At 38.3% G+C, this 27144-nt stretch overlaps 1 protein-coding gene across 8 annotated transcripts in view; it reads left to right on the top strand.

Moving 5' to 3' along the window:
• Window positions 1-27144, top strand: part of TBC1D1 (TBC1 domain family member 1) — a 118691-nt gene that overhangs the window by 75168 nt on the left and 16379 nt on the right. For 5 of the 8 annotated variants that reach the window (XM_064511304.1, XM_064511305.1, XM_064511310.1 and 2 more), the window contains 8 exons: window positions 481-567; window positions 2337-2626; window positions 4299-4439; window positions 6504-6623; window positions 7827-7966; window positions 20502-20687; window positions 23305-23466; window positions 26232-26390. In XM_064511304.1, coding sequence (XP_064367374.1) covers window positions 481-567; window positions 2337-2626; window positions 4299-4439; window positions 6504-6623; window positions 7827-7966; window positions 20502-20687; window positions 23305-23466; window positions 26232-26390 — 1285 coding nt within the window. The remainder of the gene's footprint in view (window positions 1-480; window positions 568-2336; window positions 2627-4298; window positions 4440-6503; window positions 6624-7826; window positions 7967-20501; window positions 20688-23304; window positions 23467-26231; window positions 26391-27144) is intronic. The other 3 variants (XM_064511306.1, XM_064511308.1, XM_064511307.1) reach the window with 3 other exon arrangements.

Below are 27144 nucleotides of genomic sequence, written 5' to 3'. Positions count from 1 at the left end.
ATGTTTTGCAGTGCATTAAATTAATATGGTTTTCAGTCCTTTGTAATAGACAGCCTTTTCCTCTTTTTGTATCTTGATAACAAGTACTTAGTGTGAAAATTTCCTGTTTGGACCACAGAAAGTAGTTTAACAATAGTTACAGTGCAATGCATGCAATAGGTAATTGTGTATGTGTCATAGAAAGTGTGTGTGTGTGTATTTCCACATAAAAGAGTTAGGCTGTGATGCATCCGAAAGCTCATGTGTCCACAGACATGCACAAAATTGCTAGTGAGAGTTCACTAATTGCATAGAATCCTTTAAAATGTCAGTGACTGCCCTGATTGAAGCCACTTAATTAAAAGGGAATTAAATTTGATGCTGACCTCAGAAGTTACAGATTCTGACTGCATCAAGCAAATATTTTTTATTTTTATTTTATGGTATGCTGGAGTCTTTCTATATTATAATACTAACTGTTGGTGTGCTTTATTTCTATAGGGCAGTAAAGCCAGAGGTCCGCTAGATAGTTCTGGTAGCATGGATTTGGAGAGCTCCATGTCCAGCACGTTAAGCAGCACAAGTAAAGTGAGTAAAGTCTGTAGTGAATGTATATATTTAGAAGCTTCAGTTAATATTCCCTAAAACAACTAGTCAGATGTGAAATGCAGTTACCAACTGATCATATAACTGTTCTTTGTTTGAACATTTTGTATTTTGGTTTGGTTATTTTTTGTGAGTAGGCAACCTCATTGCCTACCGATTATACGTGAAAAGAAACAGACCACAGAACAGTCAAACAGAATGGAAAGAGCAGTATGACAAAGTAGGGGGTAGCTATGTACCTCTTTTCTTACCAGTAAGAATCCTGCTGCCGCTGGAAGACTGGCCTTTATTCCAGCGCAGAATCCCTCTGAAGGTGATGGGGCTGCATCCATTGTAGGCAGCATCGTCAGTCAGCCTCTACCTTTCCCTTTTGTTTTTTTTCTAGCTTGAAGCTATTTTGCAAATTTTTAGAATTTGTAAGTTTGTTACCCAGATAATTTTTCATGTGTATAATATGTTAAGATGTCTTTGAATACTCTGAGGAACAACTTGAACAAAGTAATTTTCCCTGCTTACTAATAACAGAGATTCAGATTAAGAAATAGCAGTTGCATGTCAGTAAAATGGTAACATTTTACCATTGGTAAGGAGCTGTTATCTGTGGAGCTTCTACAAGATTTCCATACTTTGTGACGAAGTAGGATTCCTATTAAATCTAAGTTTCCATTCTGCAGAAGTTTCAAGTTGCCTTTAGGCCTTTCAGTCTATTTCCTGCGCTGTAAAAGAGGTTCCATTTGAATTGGGGTTCCATTTGAGTTAGAAATGTATTATACTATATAGAAATATGTACATAATATGTATATTTCTTATTGTGTATATCTATCCATATATTTGAAATAAAATATGATATGATTATCATCATCTAAATCTTGTAACAATGTTAAGCAAAACCGCTGCAATAATTTTCATGCTGATGATCCTGATCTGATCATCATAATATGACAGCACTGAAAGTACATGCCATGAATGCAGGCTTGCATTCATAAGAACTGCAAAACTAAACCAAAAATAGAATATTTTCCCCCGTTTGCATGGTTAGAAAGCTTTTAGTCTGAACAAAACAATATAAACAAACAGCACAGAGGAGAAAGATGGTCTTCCTCCTTGGATGTAGCCTAGCACTCTGCAGACTTGGATAAAGCTATTAAATCTGTGCCATTTGCTCTAGCATTAAGTCACCTAGTGGACTCCTGCCTTCAGGTAATGAAGAGTCTACCCTTTCTGCTCATGTTTTTTAAAGGATGGCCGACTTTGCAAGGTGTGCATGAGGTGGGGAAAAAAAGAGAAGTTCGTAGTTTTGGACTGGCACAGGTGTAGGATCAAAGTCCTTTGCGGAAGTTCTCAGACTAGAGATTTAGAATTTATAAAATAAAATCTTACAATGTTATATGGGATGCTAAACATCCACTACTCTGAAATGCTTCCTTTTTCATTGTTGTCACTTTATCTAAACCTGCCCAATCTGTTCATTTCTCACTTCTTGTGAGTTGTCCTCGACATATTATAAAATACAGTTATTCTTGAAATTATTTTTTTATTTTTATTCTATTCCGTACAATGGAGACTGTGATTTGTCGACGTGCTTGATTAACAACAAAACTGTAAGGTATCAGTGCTTCTGTTTCTGAGATATCATGATAAAAATGTCCAGGTTTGAAGCAGGTCTCTTTGAAGTGTGTGACATGGAGCTGCAACCTCAAAAATTGATTTTTATCACCACGTATTTATAACTCTAGTTTTTGCATTGCTAGGAACCACCTCTGTGTGAAAAAGAGAGAGAGAGGCTTCCTATCCTTCCTACAGAAAACCCTGTCAAGACCAGTGGCTCAGCAGGTGATCTCTCCAGTGACCAGGATAGCTATCCCACTGAGCAGGCTGTGAAGTTGCCTCAGCAAAGCTTTCGACGGCGAGCAAACACCCTGAGCCATTTGCCAACAACAAGCCGGGAGTCTCTGGAGCCTGTTGAAAAGTCGCCGTCTGTTCCGCAGAGGAAACTTATGAGGTATCACTCTGTGAGCACAGAGACTCCTCACGAGAGAAAGTAAGACTTACCAGAAGCAGGATATGATTTGGTTTGTTGAGGGCATATTTGGGGATGATAACTGCATACCAGGTATGTCCTCTTAGTGGATAACAAATGCATCATAGCAATGTGTCATGCTTTCTGAGGTTTGTGGGTATCCTGTTTAAAAGCGCATTTAGCCCTGTGTGTCCCACAGGGGAGATAAAACGTGGAACATGCAGTTCCACAGTAAATGTTAAAAAAAATAGGTGTAAGCACAATATAGGATTGCTCCTGAGGAGTTAATTATATTTTTGAAAGCAATATTCAGTAATTTTTGTTGTTTTGACCTGCAAGCAGTATAATAAATTCTACTTTTATGTACTCTACTTACGGAGAGAAATCCTGTAGCCTTTGTGATGCTGAGAACTTTGATTTGGTGAATTTGTGAAATATTTAAGATCAAACTTTAAGAAAACATACAAAACTGACTTAAATTGCCTAATTTTTGAGAGGAGTGAGATTCCTGTCTGGGTTTTAGATGAGCCTTTGTAGGTTTTGCTCACAAAAACAAGCTACTGACTGTCTTCGTGCAAATATTCTTCAAGCTATCCTCCTTTACAAGTATGCCTCTACATCTCTAAAATCTCCTCTTAACTTTATGGCAGTTTTCTTCCCTCCCTCTATCTGGCCTTTTCCAAGTATTGTGAAAAAATTTCTGTAGACTTCTGTTTTACTGCCAAAACTGCTCGTTTACACAAGTTAAACAGTAGGAAATCTGCATGTGTTGCAGCTTGTTTTCCCCTGCAGGAGGCAGGGCAGTAAAAGAACATGCCTAAAGTAGGTGATGACAATGAAGAAAGCGCATTTTAATATTAAAACGAAAACATAACCGGGGATGCCTTTTTGTCCCTTCTTTGAACCTTTTTGATTCTTAAATATTGGAGTGTGTTTGTAGTGCAGCTTAGAGCTTGTGTCTTGTTGGTGTGTCACCCTTGTGAGAGTTGTTCTGACAGCTGTGGCTGCTTGTTCAATCAGTTCTTATTTTAAAATAGAAGTGCAGCTAAAAGTTAATTATGGCTATTGCTCTTTGGGTTTGATCAGGTAATTTTCAGTAAGACCTGAATGTGCCTGCACCCTCACGTAACTTGACCCAAAAAGAAATCAGTTACTCACCTCTCCCAGGTAAAGTACACAACTGGGGGAAATGGAAGACTTTAAAGAAAATTCTACTTAAAGTTTTCAAAAATCTCCTCAAGGATTATCTTTGAACAAATCGTGAACAAGTGTTTTGAACAGCTTACCCCAATCCGTAAGTTGTTTCCAAAGTGTAAAGAGATTTAGTTCTTCAAAAGGTGCAACATCTCACCAAGGAGAAGCACATAAAGGGGGTGTCATTGATGTTACCTTGGAGTTTAAATTTAGTCGTATCCTGAAATGCCTTGCTGAAGCCTCTAAGTATATATTTGGGAGTTTTCTGGTTGGATTACAATGTTCAGCCTCTCACAGAGCCTTGACTGAGAAAAACATAGGGAATAGTTCATTTGTACTGGCCAGGTCACTTTCAAGCAATTTCACTTCTCTTTCTCTTTCTTTTTTTTTTTTTTTCTCCTTCCCCCCTCCCCTCTGTTTCTTTGTTTTGTTCTTTCTGTTACCTCAACTCCATCCACCTGGTTGGAATCCCACTATACGGCTTGAACACGTCTGTCAGCGAATCTAAAAGTTCTTCCGGTCAACTTGCACCTTCTCCTACTCTAGCTCGTCTTAATCCCTCAGCCTCTTCACCCAACTTTTTTAAATATCTAAGGCATAATGCAAGTGGAGAGCAAAGTGGGCATTTTACACAAAAGAGGTGAGCTAGCCACTGTCTGTGGTTTGGGGTAGGGTCTGTTTTACTGTGTCATAAATACGAAGCTCTGCGGTGTAAATAATAGTTTAAGGTGGTAGATTTGAGAGGGAGAGGGGGAGATCTCAACTCCTCTGCTACTGACTGTAGCACTGCATCATGAAGTAATTTTTTGCTTTATTGAAATGAAATTCTTTTAGACGTGACTTATTTTCGGATCAGGTGCTTTTGTTATGCAGCAGACAGCAGCACTGATTAAATTGTGCCAGGGATTTAGTTGCCAAGAACCTGTGATTCAGCTTTGTCTGTCTCTCCTGAGACAATCAATCAGTTCTGTTCCATTTTGTTCATGGTGACACAGAAGCATATTCATGTATTTTTTGTGCTTGATGTTAAAGGCAAATTAACAACATAAGTGGAGAAAGAAATAGCTGGGTAGTGGAGAGCAGATTCCAAAGCAGCACCTGTGTTTGTTTTGGTTGCCTTTACCAATATCAGATGCTATTTTTCTGTTACTTCTGTTTCTTGGAATGAAAATACATACAGAGAAAATTGAGGAAAAGGACATTAACCCTTCATTTCCCTGAAAGTCTGAAACAGTGAGCTCCCTAAAATTCTTGACCATGAAACCCTTCGAGTTGTATTTGCCAAAAATACTAACTAGCATTTTTCTTAATTTGGCTTCACCTCAAATGTATGGTGTAGCTCGAGGGGAGGGGGAAATATGTATCTACAATGTCCTCTGTACTCGTTATTTTCATAACACTCATCTAGTTCTGAACACCATGCTAATGTCTCCTTATTTGAATCCCGAAGGTTAAATTCTCAGAAGTAGATTCTTTCCAAGTAAATTTTGTACTAGATTCTGCACGTACAGTAGCAAGTTCTTCCCTTTCCCTATCGTTAAAGGGTATGCTGTATTGAACCTCTAAGCAACAGGACTTAAAAATCAAGTTGATAGGGATATCAAATAAGTTAATGAGTTTAAATCAATAAAATCAAACTGTTCAGGTTATTGTAATTCTCTGAGTGAAATTACCCTGTATTTATAATTGAATTGCTATCCAATTTTAAGTGAAACCTTTTTACAGTACCATGTAGCTGTAGCGCACCATGCTACAGCTTTATATTTTTTGCGCTTATTACTAGCTATGAAAGAACTGCTTTACTTCATACTAGTGATCTTCCCAAAGTATTCCCCCCCCATCCCCACTCACATTTTCTTTAGCAAGCAGTGCTATATGCCATCCAGTTATGTCATTATGGTTTATCAGTTCTTTTTACAACATAGTTCATAAGGAGTAAGTTCCCCTACCTGCATGTTTTTGTGTACTTTTCTAAGATGTGTCTTCTGGCATCATCAGCCTTTCTAGGTTTTTATTCCATAGAGAAACTTTAGCTGGATGGTTCTTATTTCCCTGTATTAACCTTATTCTGAGTGTGCTAGTAGCTCATTACTTAACAGAAAGAACAGAATCAGGAATTATGTTGGCCAGAAGAATGTTAATGAAATTTGATCAGGGCTTCTGTCTGTTGCATAAATAGAGTAGCAATCTCAAATGATCAGTCAGAAAACTCAGCTTTTATCTTAAAACCTCCAAGCTTGTCTGAATAAAACCTTGCTAATGCTTTACAAAATGCTGTTTGCTGAAGTTTTAATTTTCATTTGCCAGCACAGTGATTATCAAAGCGTCAACTTTTCTTACCCCTTTTCTCAAAACTTAGTCATTGGAACTCAATTTAAGTAGATGTTCAATGATAAAGTTGGCATCAGTTCTTACTAGATTAAAGGAATTTGCTTGAAACATGCACTAGAAATCTTGGGGTATGGCAAAGATTAACAAATTTACTGGAAATAGATTTATTTATATTGGAACATTTTAGTTGGCCCAAATACGTCTTTCAAAGTAGCGCTTTGTTAATAGCTTTAGTTTTGACTTTGGTTTCCTTGGTATTCATGCCTTCAAGAGTTAGCTGCTTTTTGTTTGAAACTTGCCATATATATTATTTTTATTCTGTGCATTTATACTTCCTCATTCTAAACTACACTTTTCCCAACTGCGCTCTCAGCATCTCCTACCGTACTGCCTTAAGGAAAAAGCTTCATTCTTCCTCTTCTGTGCCAAATTTCTTAAAATTTCTGGCTCCTGTAGATGAAAATAACACCTCTGACTTTAGGAGCACAACAAGGTAGGGTTCTTTCTTTAAGCCTCAAGGTAAAAGTGTACTATTCAAAGGTTTCTTTGTTTGAAATATTTCAAATGCTTTTTGCACTTGTGAAACACGATTTGTGCAACGGTTCACTTGCATGTATTTTGCATGTGATTGCTCTGAAAAGGATGGAGCTAGCCCAGACTTTTCTCATATAAAGATTGCAGAAATCATTTATTTTGTTGTTGTGATCATGCGACTTTTCATCTGTGTACTCCTGTGGTTACTCCTGCCAAAGGACTTTGTTAGAGATTTTCAGTTTTATAGAATCCATGGTTCATCCTAAATAATGTCAGGGTCCTCCAGTAGAAGGACCACTTCACCAGTGGAGTGATTCCTGGCTTGTCAGCTGCTACTCCCAGTTGCTGCCAGAGCTACAGTTCATTTATCCTTTTCAGCTTGAACAAAGACTCATGAAACCCCTTAGCAAAGGTTTGGAATGAAGCAGTGAATTGAACTATTTAAATATGTAACAGGTGAAAGTTCTTAGTGGGATTTTTAATAGGATGACAGCGTTGCTGTTCATTATTTTATTTAATATTTTGACAAAAAAACCTCTGTGTATAGTCAGTGGATTACATCGAAGGAGTAGTATCCAAGGTTTCTGGAAACTGTTCCTTGGATTGTTGCTCATTTCAGAGTGTGATGTGGGAACACGGATGTTAAAAGATTTGCTCCAAGTCTGTATCTCTGAAGGAGTATACTACCTATGTAGTTCACAGAAGGTGGAAGCTTACTTTATGTTTACAAAGCTCCTTCATGTCTGCTGATAAAAGGCATCAACAGCATTTTGTGTTTCTCCTATGAATAATTGCTAGATTTTGTGGAAGGCAGTTAAACAGCAGAATGGTAAAAGTAGCTTGGAGTGTATGTGTGTCTTTATGCATTGTGCGTTGGATGCATTGCTGCAAAAAAAGCTGAAAATTAACTTAAACTTTAGACTGCATGGAGTTGTCAGCCCCTGCTGATGAACCTGAGTGGTGTGTACAGCCTTGTATAAGCCTGCCACCAAGGAGCCAGTCTCACCCACCAAACACTTAGAGTTTGACCCGGCATGTGCACAGCATGCTGCACTCAGTTGATGGTTCTGGTTTTTTATATTCACTGTAGACAATGTGTCACTGTAACTGGCAGATTCGGGTAACCTACTCATAAGCCCCATTCTGTATTCCGCAATTTTAGTGACTACGAGTCCAAACACAGCCAGCAGGCTGTTGGTGCTGACAGCCCTGTAAGGACTCGACGGCATTCGTGGAGACAGCAGATATTCCTGCGAGTGGCGACCCCTCAGAAAGCATGCGATTCTCCCAGTCGTTACGACGGTAAAGTCTTTGTTTGCTTACTCTCATAAATGTTGCTAATGGATGTGACCTCAGAAATGTGGGTCGCTTTGTTTAACAAGTGGGCATATTTGCCAGGTGTTCAATTTGTATTATCTTTGCAGTTTCCCACCTACTTTCAGGTCATACCAAGCTCATCAGCTGTTGAGTTTTTATTTTTCAGCTTCATATGTAACATAATTCTGATTGTGTTAACTTACCTAACTAGCAAAGGAATGATTTTCATATGTGCTGTTTAATGATTTCTGGAGGAGAAAAAAAATGCATCACCAGGTATTGGTCTGAAGAAGGTAGTGCTTCTATTTGATCTTCCGTGCTGGAACATGGAACTGAGACCTCCTAGAAAAATCCAGGCCTAGCACAAGGAATTAGATTTCTTTTATGATCTCAGTTGAGTTGTGTACACTTCATAGCAGACTGAAATTGGCCTCACATATGCTTCTGCAGTCTGTGATGCTTTGCCATGATTTCCTACCATTCCCTTATTTATTTCTTGAATTTCTCTAGATCTAAAGAACCACAGACAAGGAAGAGCACTGTATACGAGCGTGCAGGTGCATCACTTCATGCATTTCACCTTCTGTGAGCCAAACAGTATGATATACACTGAGGCCAAAAATGACTCAATGAACCTATCTACAGATAATGGTTTCTGGGTCACTAAAAATTGCATTTCAGAGCTTAAGCTCTCCACGTTCTACCTGCTCACTGCTGTAAGGCCACAGTATAAAAAAATAAGAAGGAACAGGAGGAAATGGTATATTTTATGTAAATAATTTCAATATTTGAAATGGTAGGGAAGCTGTCAGTTTTGATAGCTGCAGAGACACTTTTCTTGCCTCTTAAAAGAGACATCCTTGGTTAACTGGATACTGCACATAACAAAAGTATTTCTAACATTAATGTATTGTTTGCAATGTAGCTGGACTTAATGTGGGAGAAGCTGTATATGCGGGTAGAAACCTGAAGTTTTGTGTGCTTCAAAACTAAGTGATCTCAAGAGCATGTCAGCGTGTGTATATACATCTCTGTGTAAACATAAATGTGAAACACACTGCTTTGAAAGTGGCACACTTGAAGGCATATGGAGCGGGCTATTCAGGCTCAGCTATACTGTGAAATGACTATTTTTGCAAGTTTGACACAGTTTTGTGACTGAAAATAGTCTTATTAGGTTTCGAAAGCCACAAAACTTCCCTCGTATTAAATAAGAAGAAAAAAAAAAAGCCTAAATTGGCCATCGAAGCTTGTCCTCTGAGATTTAGTAAGGCATAATAGCAGCCAGATGCAATCTTAACAACCTACAGCTGGATAAGCAGAATAGTTGGAGAAATAAGTGTGGCCAGAATGGAAAACAGGAAGTGCTATTAATAGGAGGGGCAGTTTAGAAGATCTGACCTTTTTCTCCACTCTGTTTTCTTTCTCTGTTTTTTTCCAATGTACATATTCAGTTTATGAACAGAAGGAAGACATAAGATTTTTTTTTTTCTGCTCAGCAAGTATTAGGTTTTTCCATACAGATTTTTGTGCATCTCCTTCTGAAACATTTTTGGAAGCAAAGGGTACTTACTCATGTTCAGGTCTGTAGTGTTCAAGAGACCTGTTATACAGAGGATCTTTCACTGGACTCACTACCATAGTTAACTTCTGTAATTCCAAAGAAAATGCAGTCAATCATCATCACCTTGTTGCTTTTTCTTTCATCTTCTCTCAGTGAGAAGCTGCATATGGGGTGGAGTTTCTTGATTTGATAAGGGGTTACATATAGAGTTGCTTTTGCTCTATTTGTTTTTAAGGCTTTCTTGCTCTTATTTTTTTAGACTGATTTCTTTTGGAAGTAGAATTTATGCAAACAACTGATGTATGACCAAAAGGCCAATTTCAACCAAGTTGGACAGACAGAGAAGGTTTTAAAGATACTATGTTTTGTTAAGTCCTGCAAAACTAGGCAGAAAGAGAGTGAAACAAGGGAGTGTTGATGAGTTTCCCTTTATAAATGGTGATTCCATTGACCAGTTTCTTCCAGTAAAGTGCAGTAGTCTGCACACCACTGTGAGGTACCGTACAGGAGAACCTTAAGGAAAAAAAAGCCTGTGAATCTTTAAATTAGGAAGTCAAGCAAGAGATCCAGATCTCTGTGAGTCAGAGATGATAGAAAGTTTTACAAGCTTAGAATAATCTGCTTTGCTAAACTTTGCATTAATAATCCTCCAGTGTTCCTGAACTATATATACTGCATTGACCCAGTGTGGGCAGGCACTGTCAACCAAATGAGACTGCTCTGTGGATGTAACTTCTTCAGGCTGCGTTTAGTAAATATGTCCTTGTAAAATGTCATGAACAATAGAGTCATTTTAAGCTTTATACGGACAGAAAGATCTAGATTCTGACATTTGTGATCCCATTTGTATTGGCAAGTGGTAAGCTGAATCTGAAGAGGCATTACGCTTGCTGCCACTCCCTGTGTGGTTAACAGGGGGCAGGATATGATGGAGTATTTACCATAAATCTAAAAAACCTAAACAACTGATACATAATTATGTAGAAATTTCAAATTTAATCTTACAAGATACTGAGCTTGAGGGATGTCTGATATCAGAAGTCCCCACATGGAGCTGACTGCCCTTTGAGTTCCACTGACTTGCACCTCTGGATGCTGTACTTCTGTAGGAGGTATTAATAAGTATTCGTAAGAGTGCTCGTTGAGTTAAACCTTCATTTCCTTTAGCTCAGCTGGAGAGCAGTGATTGCTAGCTGTGCTTTGGGGGTGTCATTGTATGTGACAAAGTAGAGAGCACACTCTGTTTCACAGACACAGTCATTTAAATGTAAATATACGTGAAGATGGGTATTTGTTTCTTTTTAGTTCAGGAGAAATATGAAAACCAGCTCTACATCAGTAGACCTAAGAAGCTACTGCAAATAGACATCCTGGAATACTCCTGTAACAACTAAAGTAATGTATTTATGTACACGAGGCATTGTGTTTTCTTGGCGCACTGACTTCACCTATGGGAGTGTGGCCGGATCAAGCCCGGCGATCAGGTGAGGGAGGCATCTCACCTGCCAAGAAAAGAGTCAATGTCCCATGTGCCCTCCCCTCTGCCAGTCACCTCCAGCCTGCAGCACTGCTGCTTTCCCGTTTCCCTGGCTCTTGCGTGTAATGAAAAGCGTGCAGGATAAAAGGCGTCACAAGACATAGCTGTGTTGGTTCCCCCATCACCCTCGCTAGGCAGCCCCGAAGCACAGGGGACTAGCTCCTGTGTGGTGGCCCGTGTAGGAAAAGCATAGTGGGAGTTGCTGCCTTGCGGGGGGCAACATCTTACACCCATCTGCCCATTGCGGGATCTCCAGCGAGCTTGAAAATGGGGCTGAGCTCCAGTTTGGAGATCTAGGAGGGGTTTTCTGCATAGACAAAATGAGCTGGAGAGGTTTTTATTGCTCTCCACCTGGCAGCTAGAAGTTTAGGGGCTGAAATATGTCACTTCTACTGTAGCAAGGCACAATTTCAAATATCCAGGCTCATCTCATAGACTCATTACACTAGGGTTTTGTACATCTAACTGGTTTGGTTTGCTTTTTTTTGCTAGAATTAGCACATTGTAAAGTTATTCAGCCAGCCAACCATACTTGGGAAAAAGGTCTAAAAAGGCTTTGGAAGGCGAATGTTTCTAATACATCAAAAATTTTTTTTCAATACTTCCAAAAAAGTATTGTTTATGGAAAGCCATTGAACGAAGAGAACACATCACACGGGATAGGAGCAGTTTTGCTGCCGTAGGTGGTGTGGAGCACTGGAGGGCAGCGTTTCTCCCACTGCTGGGCTGAGACAGGGTTCAGTTGTGTCCTATTCCTCAGTATTTTTCTTTTTGTGGGGGGGGGGAGTAAGTGTTGTATCCCTCAAGGTAGAGGGATGGAAAGAGTACACTTTACTGACATAGTCCACTATATTATGATCTTTTACAGAAATATCATACTGTAAGAGATCATAATACAGTGGATTATGTCAGTAAATAAAAAAATTTGAAAGCTGAGTAATCAGGTTTTTCATTAATCTCTTTTTCTAAACTTTTTTAGGGGGGGTCTGCTTTCTATATCTGAATACACAAAATTCACCCTGACCCTCGCACACAGTCTCTTAAAGCTTCTAGACAGTAAAAGTGTTTCTTCAGTTCTTTGATTTGTACCATTATGCCTACTGGCCCTGCTTGCAACCCAGTGTCCGTAGTTGTATGGAGGCTGTCTAACACCAGTCACAGCGCGTCTGTGCAGGTGGATGAGGACTCTGTAGTTCTCTCTCTTTTCTGGTGAAAAGATGAAGGGAACGACTTGGTGATTATTTTAAACCAGCTGATATTTGGGTTCACTCAGTAAAGGTGATTAATTTTCACTTGGATCAGTTTTCTCGTCCCCCGGCAGTATTATGGGAGCACGAGAGCAGGCGCGAGGAGGAAGGCAGGAGCCCGTGCCTTGGAAGCTGAGGGTGGCTGCTGTCACCCTTTTCAGGAGCAGGATGCGCTTAGATCACCTCTGCGCAGCGAGCTAATTTCACTACAATTTTCACACAGTGACTATTAGAATTGCTCATAGTGGGAAAACTGTTTTGCAGATTGTCAGAAACTCCTAGCAGAGTAAAGTCGAATGTTAGATTTAAGGGGGTGTGAGTACAGTTTTCTGAAATAAATGATGGGAAAGTAATTCTGCTTGCCGTGGGAGATGTGTTAGCAGTAGCTGACATGGTTTTTGACAGCTGTGTCTGTTTCAGGTTGGAGAATGAGTGATCTGTTTTGAGATGGGTAATGCGGTGGGGTTATATGTTGAACAGAAATTGTACTTTGCAGGAATGAGATATTTGATATTGTACAGCAGTACTCGAGCAAAAAATTAGTGGAAAAAGGAACGTTAGCCAGAACAGTTGCATAGTATTGGAAAATTTGCCTTGCAGAAAAATTTTCTTTTAAAAAATACAAGAAAGTTTCTCTATAAAGGGGAAAAAAAACTGTTCAAGCATTAAGGTGAATTGGGTTTCACTCTCTGGCAGACAGAGGTAGCAGACTGTTAAATTATAACTGGTGAAGAGAAGGTCCTATGCAATTCTTGAGATTTGGAGAAATGGTTTTCTTAAAACCAGTCATGGTTAACAACTATGTTTATTTGGTTTGTGCCGCAGGTTATGTCTCTTCCATTATATATGCAAAATATTTTAAAAATCACTTTGTAATGATACTGCAAATACTGTAAGACTGTTGCATTAACTCTCTACTTAGAATGTTCACATAATATAAACTACTTGCAATGTTTCCTCCAGTACTGTTGCAGTGGTTCTTTTTGGGCAATAAAACGATTGTTAACTAATAGCTGGTTTTATAAATGCTAACCTATCTACCCAGTTAGTTCCGTCCTTTTCAGAACTTACATATGTTCATGATCTTAGTTCATGAACATCTCTTAGTGTTGATTTTAACCAACTGTGCTCAAATACATGAATTTTCAAGAATTCCTTATTGAGCCATTCCCTTAAGTCATATATGAAACTAGAAGAACTTGTTGCTTCTTGTGATTCCGTATCCAAAGTCTTCTGGTAACAAAAGGCTTCCAGTTGTCTTACTGTGTTTGATGATGGAGTCAAATGTTCCAGACATCTGCATGAAGCAGTATGAATAGTGTCTGTATCCTTGGCTATAGAAGTTTGCAGTTCCTTATTCATTTTGTGCCATGTGTGAAAGAAGTTATTGCACTACCTCAATACAAGGTCTGGATAGAGCTAAGGATGTGGCAAGAGTCCTTTCCTTTGGGCAGTTTAATCTTAAGTGGTTGTAAAGACTCTTTTTGTTTGCTAAGCTGAAATTTTTTACATTTAAAATGCAACAAAGAAAATGCAACAAAGTGCAAAAAAGCTTAATGGGAATTCTTCTATCCACATTCTCATTAAGTTACCTTGCCTGGCTTATTAACTCTGAAGAGAGGATGTAACTGGAAAACAGCAGGCTTTTAGGCAAAACACTGTATTTACAGATTCACGTGTAAATAACTCCATAGTGATGTTTAGTAACACATTAATAGTCCAACATTACATTTGAACCTCTTCCCCTTTAACTTCCTATAAAAAATAGAAAAGAAGTGCTTATTTTATCTGCAGTGTTGCAGATTCTAGTCAAAGATAAATCTTGTAATCTTGTTTTTGGTATTTGAGATTAGCTGGACTAAGTGCTTCTGAATGATTTTTTTTTTTTTTTAATTTAGACCTTTAGGCAGGTTTGTAACTTCAGTTGATTTTGACTTTGTGTGTGTGTGTGTGGTTTCTCTTAGTGACTTTCTTTTTTCTTGTTTTTGGAAAGCCTCATTTAATACTGAGGTTGTTTGAATAGGAAACTACTAATAAATTAAAATTACTATAGTCAGTTACTGATGAAACTTCTGAAATAATAAGGTTTAAGGCAACATTTTAACAACTCACCATTGGGATTCCGTAAGGTCCTCCAACAGGTCCTAGCAAAGGCTCTATGTTCATTGTAGCTTCTTCTGGAGTAAATGGAATTTCCTGGTTATATCACTGCAGTTATATCACTACCCAAATAGGCAAATATTGCCTATATTAATGAATATTGCATTCATCCACCAGCTTTTCATCTACCAACTTTCCTTAGTGTGGTCCTGGCAACAATATACTGTGACACTTTGAAATATTTTGTACCTTGTTTTGTGTGTCATCTTTGCACATAGTAGTTTTGTGTAATTCGTTTGCTGATCCTTTTGGAGTGTAGGGACACTCACGTCTTAGGACTGAAACTCTGCCACCTGAAGCCAAAGAGTTGGGTACAGATAAATGGGTCTTCTGCACAAATTCCACCTGTTACTCCTGGCCTGCTCTCAGCCTGTCCTTCCATGGGCAGTTAGCAGTGGGAGCTTCAGAGCAGCACTTCCGAGGTACTTACACATGCATGAGTACATTTGTGCAGCATTTTAATCTACTTTATGAGCAGTTCCATCAACTGCTCATCACCTTGCAGGGCTCTTACAAGCCCAGGGTAGTGCTTTTTTCTTCCCCAGTGAAGTACACCATCTTTCTCCGGGAATGCTTGGTTTAGACCCACAGACTCCTGGAAGTGCATTGTGCAGAAAAAGCATTTTTATGGACGGTCCAAGTATGGACTTAAACTGCAAAATAACCTGTATGTCGACAAGATATAATAATAGTTATCAAGTCAACTTGCCTAATCCTGAATCTGAAAGAGTAAAAGTATGCCTGGTAATAGAGTTTTCTACGGAAAGTGCAGTGAAGGGACTTTTCCTGCTCAATATGTTTGAAAGATTACAGATCAAATATGGAATAGGAGTCAACAAAAGCTGACAAGATTGGCAGATAAACAGGGAAGCAAAGTCTTGCAATGTGCGCTGAAGTATTTAAATCCTGCTATTAGTCTCATTAAAGTTTTGAAAGCTGCACAGTGCTTAATTTGAACACATGGCAGTTTGATTCAGTGAAACATGCACTCCCAGTTATGTTCAGCTGAATTGCTCTACTGTTTATCTTTGCTTTCTCTGCTATCCTCCCAATCATTTATTCATAATGATGAAATATTAGTTTCTTATTTGTAACTTTTCTACTCCTGTCAGTTCTGCATGTGGAAGCCAAACTGCATGTCCATCATTCAATATATTGTTATATATTCATTGACGTGTGTTAGTGCTGTCTTACCAAATTTCTGAGTTTTTACTTTGCTCTGAGGGATTACCTGCACATTCTGCTCCCCCCGCCTTTGCCAGCCAGACAGCTGATGCAACTCTGCAAACTTTAAACAAGCCATCTGAGCAGTTAAACAGGTTCATTTCTGTTTCTATGCATCCTGCCGCATGCCAGCATGGTGATGGGAGGGAAGGTAGGTTCTGCTCTGTCAGTGTAGACTTTAGACTTTCTTTCAAATGTCCACAAGTGATAAGAGGAAAGACAGAAAAGGAGCTGCCATTTAGAAGGTAAAACTAAGCCTAGGACTCTTCCACGGAGGAATTAGAGGTAGGGTTGATAATCATAATCATTCGGCCTACCAAATTTTGTAACCTTTCTCTGATCTTTTTTTTTTTCTTTCATACCCTTAACCATTGTGAGTTAAATTTCTTTTAGTGAAAGCTGATCTTATCAAGTTAGCCAGTAACAGAAAAGCAGTTTTCATCCCAAGTGGAAGCAGGACCATGCTCTTGAATAATCGATACTCTGAAGTGATACAGGTGTTGCTTCAGCAAGTTTGATCATTGGAGGACTAAACCTGAATTACCCTTCCAGTGAAGTAGATGATGCTGGTCCCTGGAGACCAGTCCACAAGATATGCAGTGAGAAGGTACAATGTGTGAGTTAAAAACTGAAAGATTTATACTTAGATAGGTTCATTCTTACTTTAGGAAAGCAGTGTGTCTATGTGTTTAATCCATTTCCTTGCATGTGTGCAGCTGTTTTGACAGCCTGTTTTTTGAAAGTGGGTAACCATAAGCTGTCTTTATAGGTACTCTGATATTTTCTAACAAAGTGTGTACCTGTGCGCACACATGTACGTACAAAACCAGAATAAGTATCTGACTCTAGAAGAGATTGAGAAACCACTGATAGGGTGAGTAGGGTGAGAAGAGGAGGTTTGTTTTCCCCAAGATGTACATGTGCCTTGTATTGGGTGCTGTAAGAACATAACAAGAAGCGAATAGACCACAGATAACGTACAGTGGATAAAGATGTCCCCAGCTGGGCTGCTTTTGTAGCCATTCATTAACATCTGGTGGCAGTTTTCATGAATTCCTTTTTCACAAGGCAGTGTTGATCTGTGCAAGTAATGCAGCTGTACGAAAAACAACTTTCCTGGAAGAGGGTGGCTTTTGTTAAGTTCCAAATTTATTAAAGCAAATTAATCAAACTCTGCCAGCATAAAAAAAAAAAGCACAGAGCATTGCTGACAGCATTGTGTGTGTGGGTGCATGTGTTGGGGCAGGGGGACAATCAGGTAAAAGTAATTTCTCCTTTAATTCTCAACCCAAATCATGTTGAGAATTAGTCAAGTGTGTCTTCCTTCTCTACCTGGTGACATCTACCTAAAGCTCTTTTATGGTTACAAGTCTTTGCTCAGGGAAGCCTTTTCATTTACCTGTAAAGAAAAAAAAAAAAGAATGCTTCTTACTTTTTTTTAAAGGGTCTAGTGTAATTTCTTCATTGTTATTGACATTTTTAATAACTAGCAGTATTTCTGAATCTCTGTCAGTGTTTCCTGCTTCACTTTGTGACAAATGGTGATTGCCATTAAAGTGTCAAATCCTTGCCATTTGCCTACTTCACCATCACATGAAGTTTGTTATTCTCTGAAATGCTGTAGATACCTGGTGACTAATTACATCCAGAGTGTGAGTTTGAAGATTTAAATTGTGCCTGCTAGTTCAAGAGGTTGTCTTTATTTTTATACAGTTTTTCTAGCCCTTGGGTTTAACTGTGGTAACATGCAGATAAATACTGTATGAGGAAACAGGTGGTATTTGGACCCCCCCCCCCCATTTGACGCTTTGAGAGGAAAAGACTGACAGTGGCAAAACTTAGAAAAGCAAAAGCGAACAGCTGTGAACATTTCTTATTTAGTCGACTGAGTTCACTTGTGCGAGTGCCTTTGAGCAAACAAGGAAAGACTAGCTGCACAGGAACTGAGTCAGTCCCTATAAGTAGCTTTCTGGGCAGAATTTCGAAGGGTGCAAACCTTCCAATTTGGTTAGTTTGTAGAAAGGCAAGAGAGAATTTTTATGTGCATATTTCATTCCAAATCTTTATTACAGTGTTAGCCAGTGATAAATGCAATGGACCACTGGGCTACTGCACAGAATGATTTTTACAGGAGTGTCTCTTCTCTAGGGGCCAGTTGAAATAGCATGCACAGATGCGCTTGTCCCTGGCTGGGCAGTCTGGGAATGGTTTTTGGTGTACTGCTTTTAAAAGCATTGTCTTGCACATACAACTGGGCAGCTTGTACCCTGGGGAGATGTTTCACGGCCATTCTACTTGGCTCAAGGAGGAATACTGTTGAGATGGCTTTTCCTTTGGAATTTGGTATGAAGAAATGGGTGGGTTTGATCATTCGTTTTACGTGTGGAGAAATGAGAAATTTTTCTTCTAGAAACAGGTTATATCAGAGATTATTCTGCCTTCAGAGTAGCTGAAATGGTACTATTGGTGTATAGTTAAAAGCAGGAATAAGGAAAACAAAACACAACTTATTGTTCCTAAAAAGAAAAAAAAAAATTATTCAGTTTGCATGAGATTCATTTAATATTCACTTTCTTTTGTAATGTTTTCAGTCTTTTTCATATTACTTTGCATGCTTGACAAGAAGCACATTTTGTGTTAGACCAGCAGAAGCCCAAGGAAAGAAAAAAGCATAGCTTGTTATGACATGATTAAAAACTAAAAGTGAGAACAAACAAGTCTTAGGTGCTTGTCTCCCTTTCTGTATATTTACTTTAAGAACTGGTAATCATCTCATCCCAGCCTTAGTTGGTGTTATGTTTGTGCAGCTAAGGGTGTGCGTTTCCTTTGTCAAATGCAGTTTAGGGTTTTTTTTTAACCGTGTGGGTGCTGTATTGGATTTGATCTGCTATCTGAATCATGCCCCATTTCAGCTGTAGTCATATTTCTGTAATTTCTCAGACTTGCCCATTCCTTTTAACTTCTCTCCTCCTGAAGCTGTAACTAGCATACTGTGACCTTGATGTGTGGTGGAGTGTTTTTATCAGATTATAGGGGGAAAAAAAGTGGTTTGGGCTTTGGCCCGTACTTTAGACTCTTCTTCAGAAAAGGTTTGTAAATCTGCTTGGCACTGGTATTTGGGAAACCTTGCCTGGTTTGCTACTCCTGAAAAACGAGTGTGCGCGGGGGGATGGGAAGGGCTGGAGTGCTCCGTGTCTGGCAGATGGCCTCCTGTGGGCCTGTTGCAGAGCAGCCTGCATGTACCCCGAGTACCGGGCTGTGGAGCGGCGTGCAGGCACCTTGGCCTCTCCCTCCTCACCAACGTCTAAACTGAGCATTGGTCAGCTAGATTTGAGAATGAGAATTAGGATTAGACCTGGACCTGACTCGTTTGACCTTCACTGTTTCCAAGAGAACATCTGTAAGCATAATCTTTCCATAAAGCCTTTCTTGTTTTACCCCATCAAGTCACAAGGACTTAAATCTCTGTAGGCTCCAAAGGTCTATTACTGCAGTTGCCAACATCTTCCCAAGGGCTCTGGCACACGAAAGGGAGCTCTTCACTCCTGCAGTTCCCTCTGACTGTTCCCAAGACGTCCAAGCAGGAAAGTATGAGACGTTCTGGCCCAAGTTTGTTCCTGCTGCATCTGTCCTTTGAGAAGTGAACGTATTTCAGCCTGGTTTACTGGTGGTTTGTCAGTTCATTGGGGGTACGGCAGGAAGGATGAGAACACACTACGCCTGTTTTCAAAGGGCGTGGAGGAAAGCGTGTTGTGCAGCACTGATACGGGCCTGTCCATGGGCTGGGTGCATTCACGTATCTTGTTTGAACAACCGTAAGGAAACAGGCACTGGCTCACTGTTTATTGCTTAATAGACCGGATTTTTCAAGAGATCTGTTAGCTCTAAGTTTTAATCTCATGTACAGCATTACTGAATATAGATTAGATTTTAGGCAAAACCAGCATAGGTTCTAATCCAGACAGAGCTCACTGCAAGATGACCCCTGCATATATGTATATATGTGTACATACAATTAAAATGTGTGTATATATATGTTAACATATATAAAATGTCAAATATATGTTTACATATACACACACACACACACACACACACACACACACACACACACACACACACACAAAGAAATGTTATAGGGTTTGGATTTTTCAAATAACCTGTGATCTGAGGGCACAGAAGAATGTCAGAGTTTCAGTATCAGAATCTAAGTTGACTTGGCCAAAGAGAAGATGTAGCAGCAGGGTTTTTAACTGACACAATGCTAAGAGGAGACTCGGAGTATACAAGAGTATACAAGGTTAGGTATGTTCACGAGAGAAATGCTTGTCCAGTTAAGCATAAAATGACTAGGCCTGAATTTCAAATTAAAAATGCTGGATAACTTAGTCCTGTTCTGTATGTATGAAACATGTAATCATGTAATCTTTTGGAAGAGATCTTGAAGAGCAACAGTAGCCTTCATTTGGGTTTGAATATTCAAATTTTTCTTGGAAGTATAAATATTTGAGTAATGTATGTGTATGTGCTATAAAAACTACAGATATTTTCAGTACACTAACATATGCTCATATGTGACTTAACAATGTTCCCATTGCCTGTAGATGGACGTTAAGTTTGAAATGCACATACAAGGCCTAGAGACCATTCAGGTGTTTGCACTAGGGAAATTTGGGTGGATACTTTGTTTTCAATATATGTAATTGTCAATTGATCTTAGAAGGTATGACCCTTCATTTAACTAGTCATGAAATTTAAATGGTTCACAACAGCTTCTCCCTTTTAAAGATTACTCTGAGTTGGGAGAACTTCCACCCAGATCTCCCTTAGAACCAGTGTGTGAAGATGGTCCTTTTGGGCCAGTGAAAGAAGAAAGGAAACGAACACCTCGTGAGCTTCGTGAGCTGTGGAAGAAAGCCATTATTCAGCAGATACTGCTTCTCAGAATGGAGAAAGAAAATCAGAAATTACAAGGTTGGTAAAATTCTCAATTACACACTACTGCAATACAAGTTCAGTTTTTGGTTTGCTCTGTGGCCTTTGCAGTGAGTAAGACCAAGCCTTGCTCTTTTAGAAACATATAGATAGAGAAACATACAGTAAGTTTAGTCGCATCTGTGTTAGCTCTCCTTATTATAAGTAATGATTTACAGATTTCTTCTTTTTTTTGATTAGCACTTCACCTTGTGGTTTGTTTGCCGGATCTTAATTGCTGCTCTTTCAGTTTTTCTGTGGTTGTGTTGTTGTTTTGGGTTTTTTTTGTTTGTTTGTTTGTTTTTCTTTTTTTGTTGTTGTTGTCTGGTGCCTGGATGCGCTGATAAGGAACTAAGCATTATCATTTTGAACGGGATTCTTTTTTACGTTGTCATCCATAAGTCAGTGCTTAAGTACTGATCACTGCAATGGTCTGTTTGGCCAGCGCTGAAGTTGCACTGAAGTTCTTAAGGAGCTGGTTGTGGACTTCAGGCTATGGTTGCCTGCCGTACTATATGCACTGTGCAAGCAAGGTTTGTAGGGAGAAATAATGACTTAGATCAGGGGACAATAATGCAGTCACTACATGCTTTTAACATAGTACTAGCTTTTTTTGTATGTAGGCAGATCAGAAAAGAATAGAAGGTTTTAATGGTGGAGCAGAAAATATGAATGCTTTCTTCTAGAAAAATATTTCTCTTTACTTCAGCTTTATTTTTGAATCTTACACTTGTCATTAGCATTTCTAAATTTTCTCTACAAATGTTAACAAACCCAGTTTTGTGTTTCTAACTGGTATTTCTCTAAAAAGGACCTGTCTTTCTTCCTCTCCTCTCCTTTTTGTCAACATCTTATTTGCTCTGTATTTAGATCACTTTCATTTTCAAAAAGTTACTATATATTGCAACATCTACTTGATTTTGATTGATATAAAGCTATATGGGCAGTTCTTTTAATAGGAAAAAAAATTCTTCTCTGTTGCTAGTATTGGGGATCCTGCTTTTCTCCAAAGTAAGTAATTTTACATCCAACAGTTAATGATAATTTTGTTATAATGAGTTCTTTCCTGGGATAATGATTTCCTTTGGGATTGAAACCTTGAGTAATCACCATAGTCTCTGAGAGAAGCCTAAATTCAGTTATCTTTGACATTCTTTGTTTTTTCTTCCAACGTCAGTTTGGGTGTTCCAGTCATATACACAGACATGTCTTCCTTTCTCTACTTCTTTTGAAGCATTGAATCTTTTTATAATACATGATTCAGATGAAGAAGATGATTAAATATTTTTAACTGACTTCTTCACACATTTGGGTTGATCGTCCTATTCTGTTCCTCCTGGTTTTGATTTCAGATACTAAGTTCAAGCTCACATCCTTGTGCATCACCTTCACCTTTTTCTTCAGCCTCTTTATTCTGACATGCGATGAGAAGGAGCTTGAGAAACATGAAGTCACGGTGGTTCTTAACCAAAAGTTTTCTGTGGCCAAATGCATAGCCACAGTGAATGTCGTGGTGGCAGTTTTGACAAGTCAAAATGCAGCTGACTAAGAATACACATTTTATTGTAGAGAATCACGAGTGCTTGCCTTTGCAAGTTGCTGCTTAAAGATATGAATGAGGAAAAGGACAGGAGTGTTTATCTGGCTGATGTCAGATGCTCAGGAAGAGAGGGACCACCTGCATCCCTTATGGGGTGGGTACCTGGCATGAAAATGACAATTCTTCTTTGTCTTTCTGTAAACTGCAGAAAGGATTGCCTTCCAGGAAGAAGTGTGTAGAGAAAGGGCCCAGGAGCGTGGAAAAGTCGGTATACCAAATGTGGAATCCTTCTTAAAGCTTGGGCTGAGCCTCTTGGCCAGAAGCAGGAAACCTGTCTCTCAGACATTGGATATGGCTTCCCAGAGTGCTTAGTCCAGCCTGTGGGCTACTTACTTAGCAATACAATTAGGTTACTTTTTATTCTGATTCCTGAATTCACATTAGCCAAGCTTCAGTAACAGTTCTGATGCCCAATAGTTTTTTTTTTTTAGTTGGAGAGTTTAAAATGAGGAAGATGCAATCAAATACCATTTTACATTTCATATTTGTGATGAGAGTTCTTAAAATTTCTGCAGTCTCTTTCGAACTTTCCTTTTTCCCCTTTTGAACTTCTTCTTCGACTACAAAAACAGATAAATGAATGATCACCTTTAAAGTAACTTTTTTACTTTGGCATTACTAAAATTATTACTGAGCTGTATGCATAATTAATAGGTGACTGCATTATTTTTGTATTTTTGTTTGGTGCAGGGCTTCTGTGCACTAATTTTTCTAAGAGTTGGTAAAATGAAAAATCCTGTTAAGAAAATCTTTCTTTTTAAAATCTTCAGATTTATAAGTTAACTAACCATAAGGTACTTTAATTAAACAGGCCATACACAGTTAATATTACATAGAATATCTTTAGAAAAAACACATAGTCACAACAATTTAAACATTTAAAGTTTCAGAATTATAGGTTTCAGTTTTAGGCATCTTGCAGGGTGACTTTTTGCATGAGGAAGTCCTAAGTTAAATGAATCCATTTTATAAATATTAAACAATATTAACTGGTGTATTCATGATACCATTTCCTAGCTTCAGAAAACAATTTGCAGAACAGACGTCTGAAACTTGACTATGAAGAAATCACACCGTGCTTAAAAGATGTAACTTTGATTTGGGAAAAAATGTTGAGTACACCTGGAAGGTCAAAGATTAAATTTGATGTGGAAAGAATACATTCTGCTGTTGGGCAAGGTAAGCATAGCTTGTTATTTTGAGATGTCAAAATACATGTAAATTATATTAGAAAAGGAAGAGAGTGATTTCTTAAACACTCCTTATAACCAGCTTCTTACTTAGAGGTGTTCCTCAGCTTGCTAACTAACCAAGTAAAAACGTTTGTTATCTTTATGGTTACGCATATTCAAGTAACATTCCCTTTCAGGAAAAGTTGATGTACTTGACATTCATTTTTGAATGAGACTTCTCACAGGAGAAGAGTGAATAGTTGAAGCATTTCAGTTGTTACAACTCAATTTTTATAAATTAAAATTTAATTAAAAAGAAAGAACTGCGTAGAGAACTGAAGAAACTGTCTACGCTTGTTTAGTACATGTATATACAAACAATAGACGTTGATGTCTTTGTAGAACCACCTTTTTCTGAATACAGCAAAGCACATACTTACAAATACCACTGACAGTCTTCCTCACAACTGTTGGGCTGAGTGACCAATCCCTCTCTCCACTGCATTAGAAGTTATGTAACTTAAGGATGTTTTTCAAATGTTCTAAGAAATTGGGTTATTGCTCAAAGTTACTTGTGCCATGGTTGGATCCAAAGTCCTCATGCTTGGTGCTGTATGTAGCAGATAGCAAAGATGGCCATTCCAAGGAGATTTTATAGTTTTATACAAAGCCTTCCAATGTGTAAGGGAGGTAGCAAGAATTCACAACTAGCAGATATTTAATATTTTAAATATTGAGCCTGCCTATACTTCATCATCCAAATAAGTTACAGTAAGTTGACTATTTATGATGACTAGGTGGGTCTAGATTTCTTAACAATACCAAATGACCCAAGCACAAATCTCTGCAAGGTGAGGGAAAACTTGTGGTAATGAGCTTTCTGGTTTTATGTAGAATAGAGGGCTCTGTGCAGTCAGTATTTGAACATGAGGAAAAACTTTGCGTTTGCTGATAGTCTGGTGATGCTGGCCTGCTTTGGAGTTCAAAATATAAGTTAAAAGACTTGGAGTAATGCCAAAAATCTTGGTTAATGAATTGCTAATAATAAACACAAGTAGCCAGTGGGTAGGGGAATATTTCATAGCTCTTGATGCTATGAATAGCTCTCTGTAGAGACCAATTGTGGCAAACCAGAATTCTTAGAGTGAAGTGGTGTCAAATTTCATATCTACAGAAATGAGAAATGCATTTAAATTGATTTTAGGAAATTCTAGTTTAGACAGAAAACCATAAAAATAAGACTAAGCAAGGCAAATAAGCAAGAAAGGTAGGATTTAGTAGGTGTTGGGATTAAGTTAGGGTAATAAATATATTGTATTGACCTATAATATACATTATAATAGCTATTTAAATATATCTTTTATAAAAGAAATAGTAAACTAAATACTCTTATTGCACATGCAGTGCAGCATACACAGTTGAACTTAATATGAGACCATTTCTCCTAAAAGGGCTTCAGTTTGTCTGTAGATTTGTTGCTATAAATGTGCTCTGTTAAGCCAATTCTACCCTACATTGCACATTCAACTCACTGAAACTAATGGAATTTTAGAAGTGTAACTGAAGACAAGAACCTGGGTCATTCAGTGGCTGAAGCAGCGCTTTTCCTTGCTGTTTCATGTTGGAGACTTTTCAGTAATCGAGTTTAAACTGCCCAAAGTAATTTGCAGAAACATTCTCTAAATACACTTGTGGTTTGGATTTAAATATCATACATTTCTGCTAACATTTGATTTTAAAGCAGTTGTCTATAGATTATGATAGTCTAGTAAAAATAAGTATTAGAGATAAATTAGTATACTTTTGTGCTTATATAAGACAGTAAAATTGTCCATGTAAGTTGTATGCTTGAGTTGATTTTTATTTCTTTTATTATTGTAGTCATCCATATGTTAAATGCCAAAACATATGTTAAATATCGAGGAAACAACCCTTCCAAGAACACTTTAAGCCATAAGTTCCTTCAAACTGTGATATCGGATTCCAGTACATTGTTGACTAGACAGAACACTTTGCCAAAATGATGTGTATCGATTTCTTGTGTAGCTGATTTAATATTGCTCGTCTGATGCTGAATGAAGTGCGTGTGTAATAATAACCTTTTTGTTACTTCCAGAGTTTTGCTTATAGATACAAATGAAGGCTCCCCATACATGTGTGGAATAGTTAAGTAGCTTCATCCCTTTTCACAGAGAAGAAAATCCAAGCTTTAAAACACTTGTGCCAGTCATTCAGCAAGCCAATAGCAACAATGGAAATACACTACTGCCTCGTTATCTGCCATTTGTTGTGGTCCCTAGATCATACCTCACTTGTACTGGTTTGTACTTCTGATACAGTGAATTCTAGCTTGCCAAGATTTGCTTCCAACAACAGTCGCTGTGCTGTATTAGGGGAAAATATTGATTAGTTCTGTTGCAGTGCTTTATTTTGTATTTTGACATGGAAGAATGGGAGAAAAGCATATAGCTTTTCAGAGGCAAGTATTATACTTTTTGCTGCTCTCCTGAAACCTCTTGTAGTAGATGTGAAGTGCTAACCTTACACTTAGGCAGCTCACCTTGTTTCCACCTTAAATCTGTCCTGTTAAAATGCTCACATCTTTCACTGTTGGAAAACGTATAAGCAGTGTGGTTTGATCGGCTTCTGTGGTACAGGAGATCCATATCTGCTAGATAGTTCTTTCACTTCCTCAATCCTGTTGGCTTGGGTTGTAGCTGGATCCTTAGTGTAAGGGGGAATTACTATTTTAATGACTGTCTCTTCTCTCAGGTGTACCACGTCACCACCGTGGAGAGATTTGGAAGCTTCTAGCAGAGCAATACCATCTTAAACATCAGTTTCCAAGCAAACAACAACCAAAGGACACACCTTATAAAGAGCTCCTGAAACAACTAACTTCCCAGCAACATGCAATACTTATTGACCTAGGTAAGTAGAGCAGTGTTCTGAAATTAAAATAAGAGCTTTATGACCTGTAGAAGAAAATTAAATAAAAGAAAGTAACTCATAAAAAAAAAAAAAGCCTCTCAGTTTAAGGTTGTTGGTAAGAACAGATACTTTGACACCATTAGGAAAATGCTAAATTTACATTTCAAGCACAGAGGTCCTTTGCAAGATGTGATGATTATAGAGGCTGCTAGATGTTACTGTAATGCATCTGTATTTCAGATATTGACAGTAAACTCCATGGGCCAGAGGAATAGAAGTTGTCAAGAAAACAAGTAAATTTTTAAGTGCAGGTTGTTGAATAATAAGTGCCATTCATTTCTAATGCCTGGTGCTCTCTTTTAAACATCTGAAAATAATGTAGATGTTCTGACATCTGCCTTTTTTTTTTTTTCTTTAATGTGGGTAACTGGTATTCTTACTTTCATTAAAACAGTTCTAAAAGAGGCCACAAAGCTCTTTTTAAGGTATTTCTCAGCAGGGTATTCACACTACCTAACTTTAAGCAGTAACTGGCTCCTCATTTCAGGGCTTTGAATTGGTCTGTGAAGGCACTTAGCTCTCATCATTCAGCATAGCAGAGAGATTTGGAACCAAGGCTCTTATCTTCCAAGTGTCTCCTAGGCAGATGTCAGACAGGTTTTTTGCCTTTCAAGTAGAGATTTCTCTTTTCCCTCACATTTATTATTCAAAGTTTGTAAAGATGTTTCAAATACTAGAAGAAAACACAAGAAAG

The sequence above is a fragment of the Dromaius novaehollandiae genome, chromosome 4 (genome assembly GCF_036370855.1).
Source record: "Dromaius novaehollandiae isolate bDroNov1 chromosome 4, bDroNov1.hap1, whole genome shotgun sequence".
NCBI classification, from domain to species: Eukaryota; Metazoa; Chordata; class Aves; order Casuariiformes; family Dromaiidae; genus Dromaius; species Dromaius novaehollandiae.
Note: the sequence above shows the minus strand (reverse complement) of the source record. Positions and strands in the feature narration are given on the sequence as shown.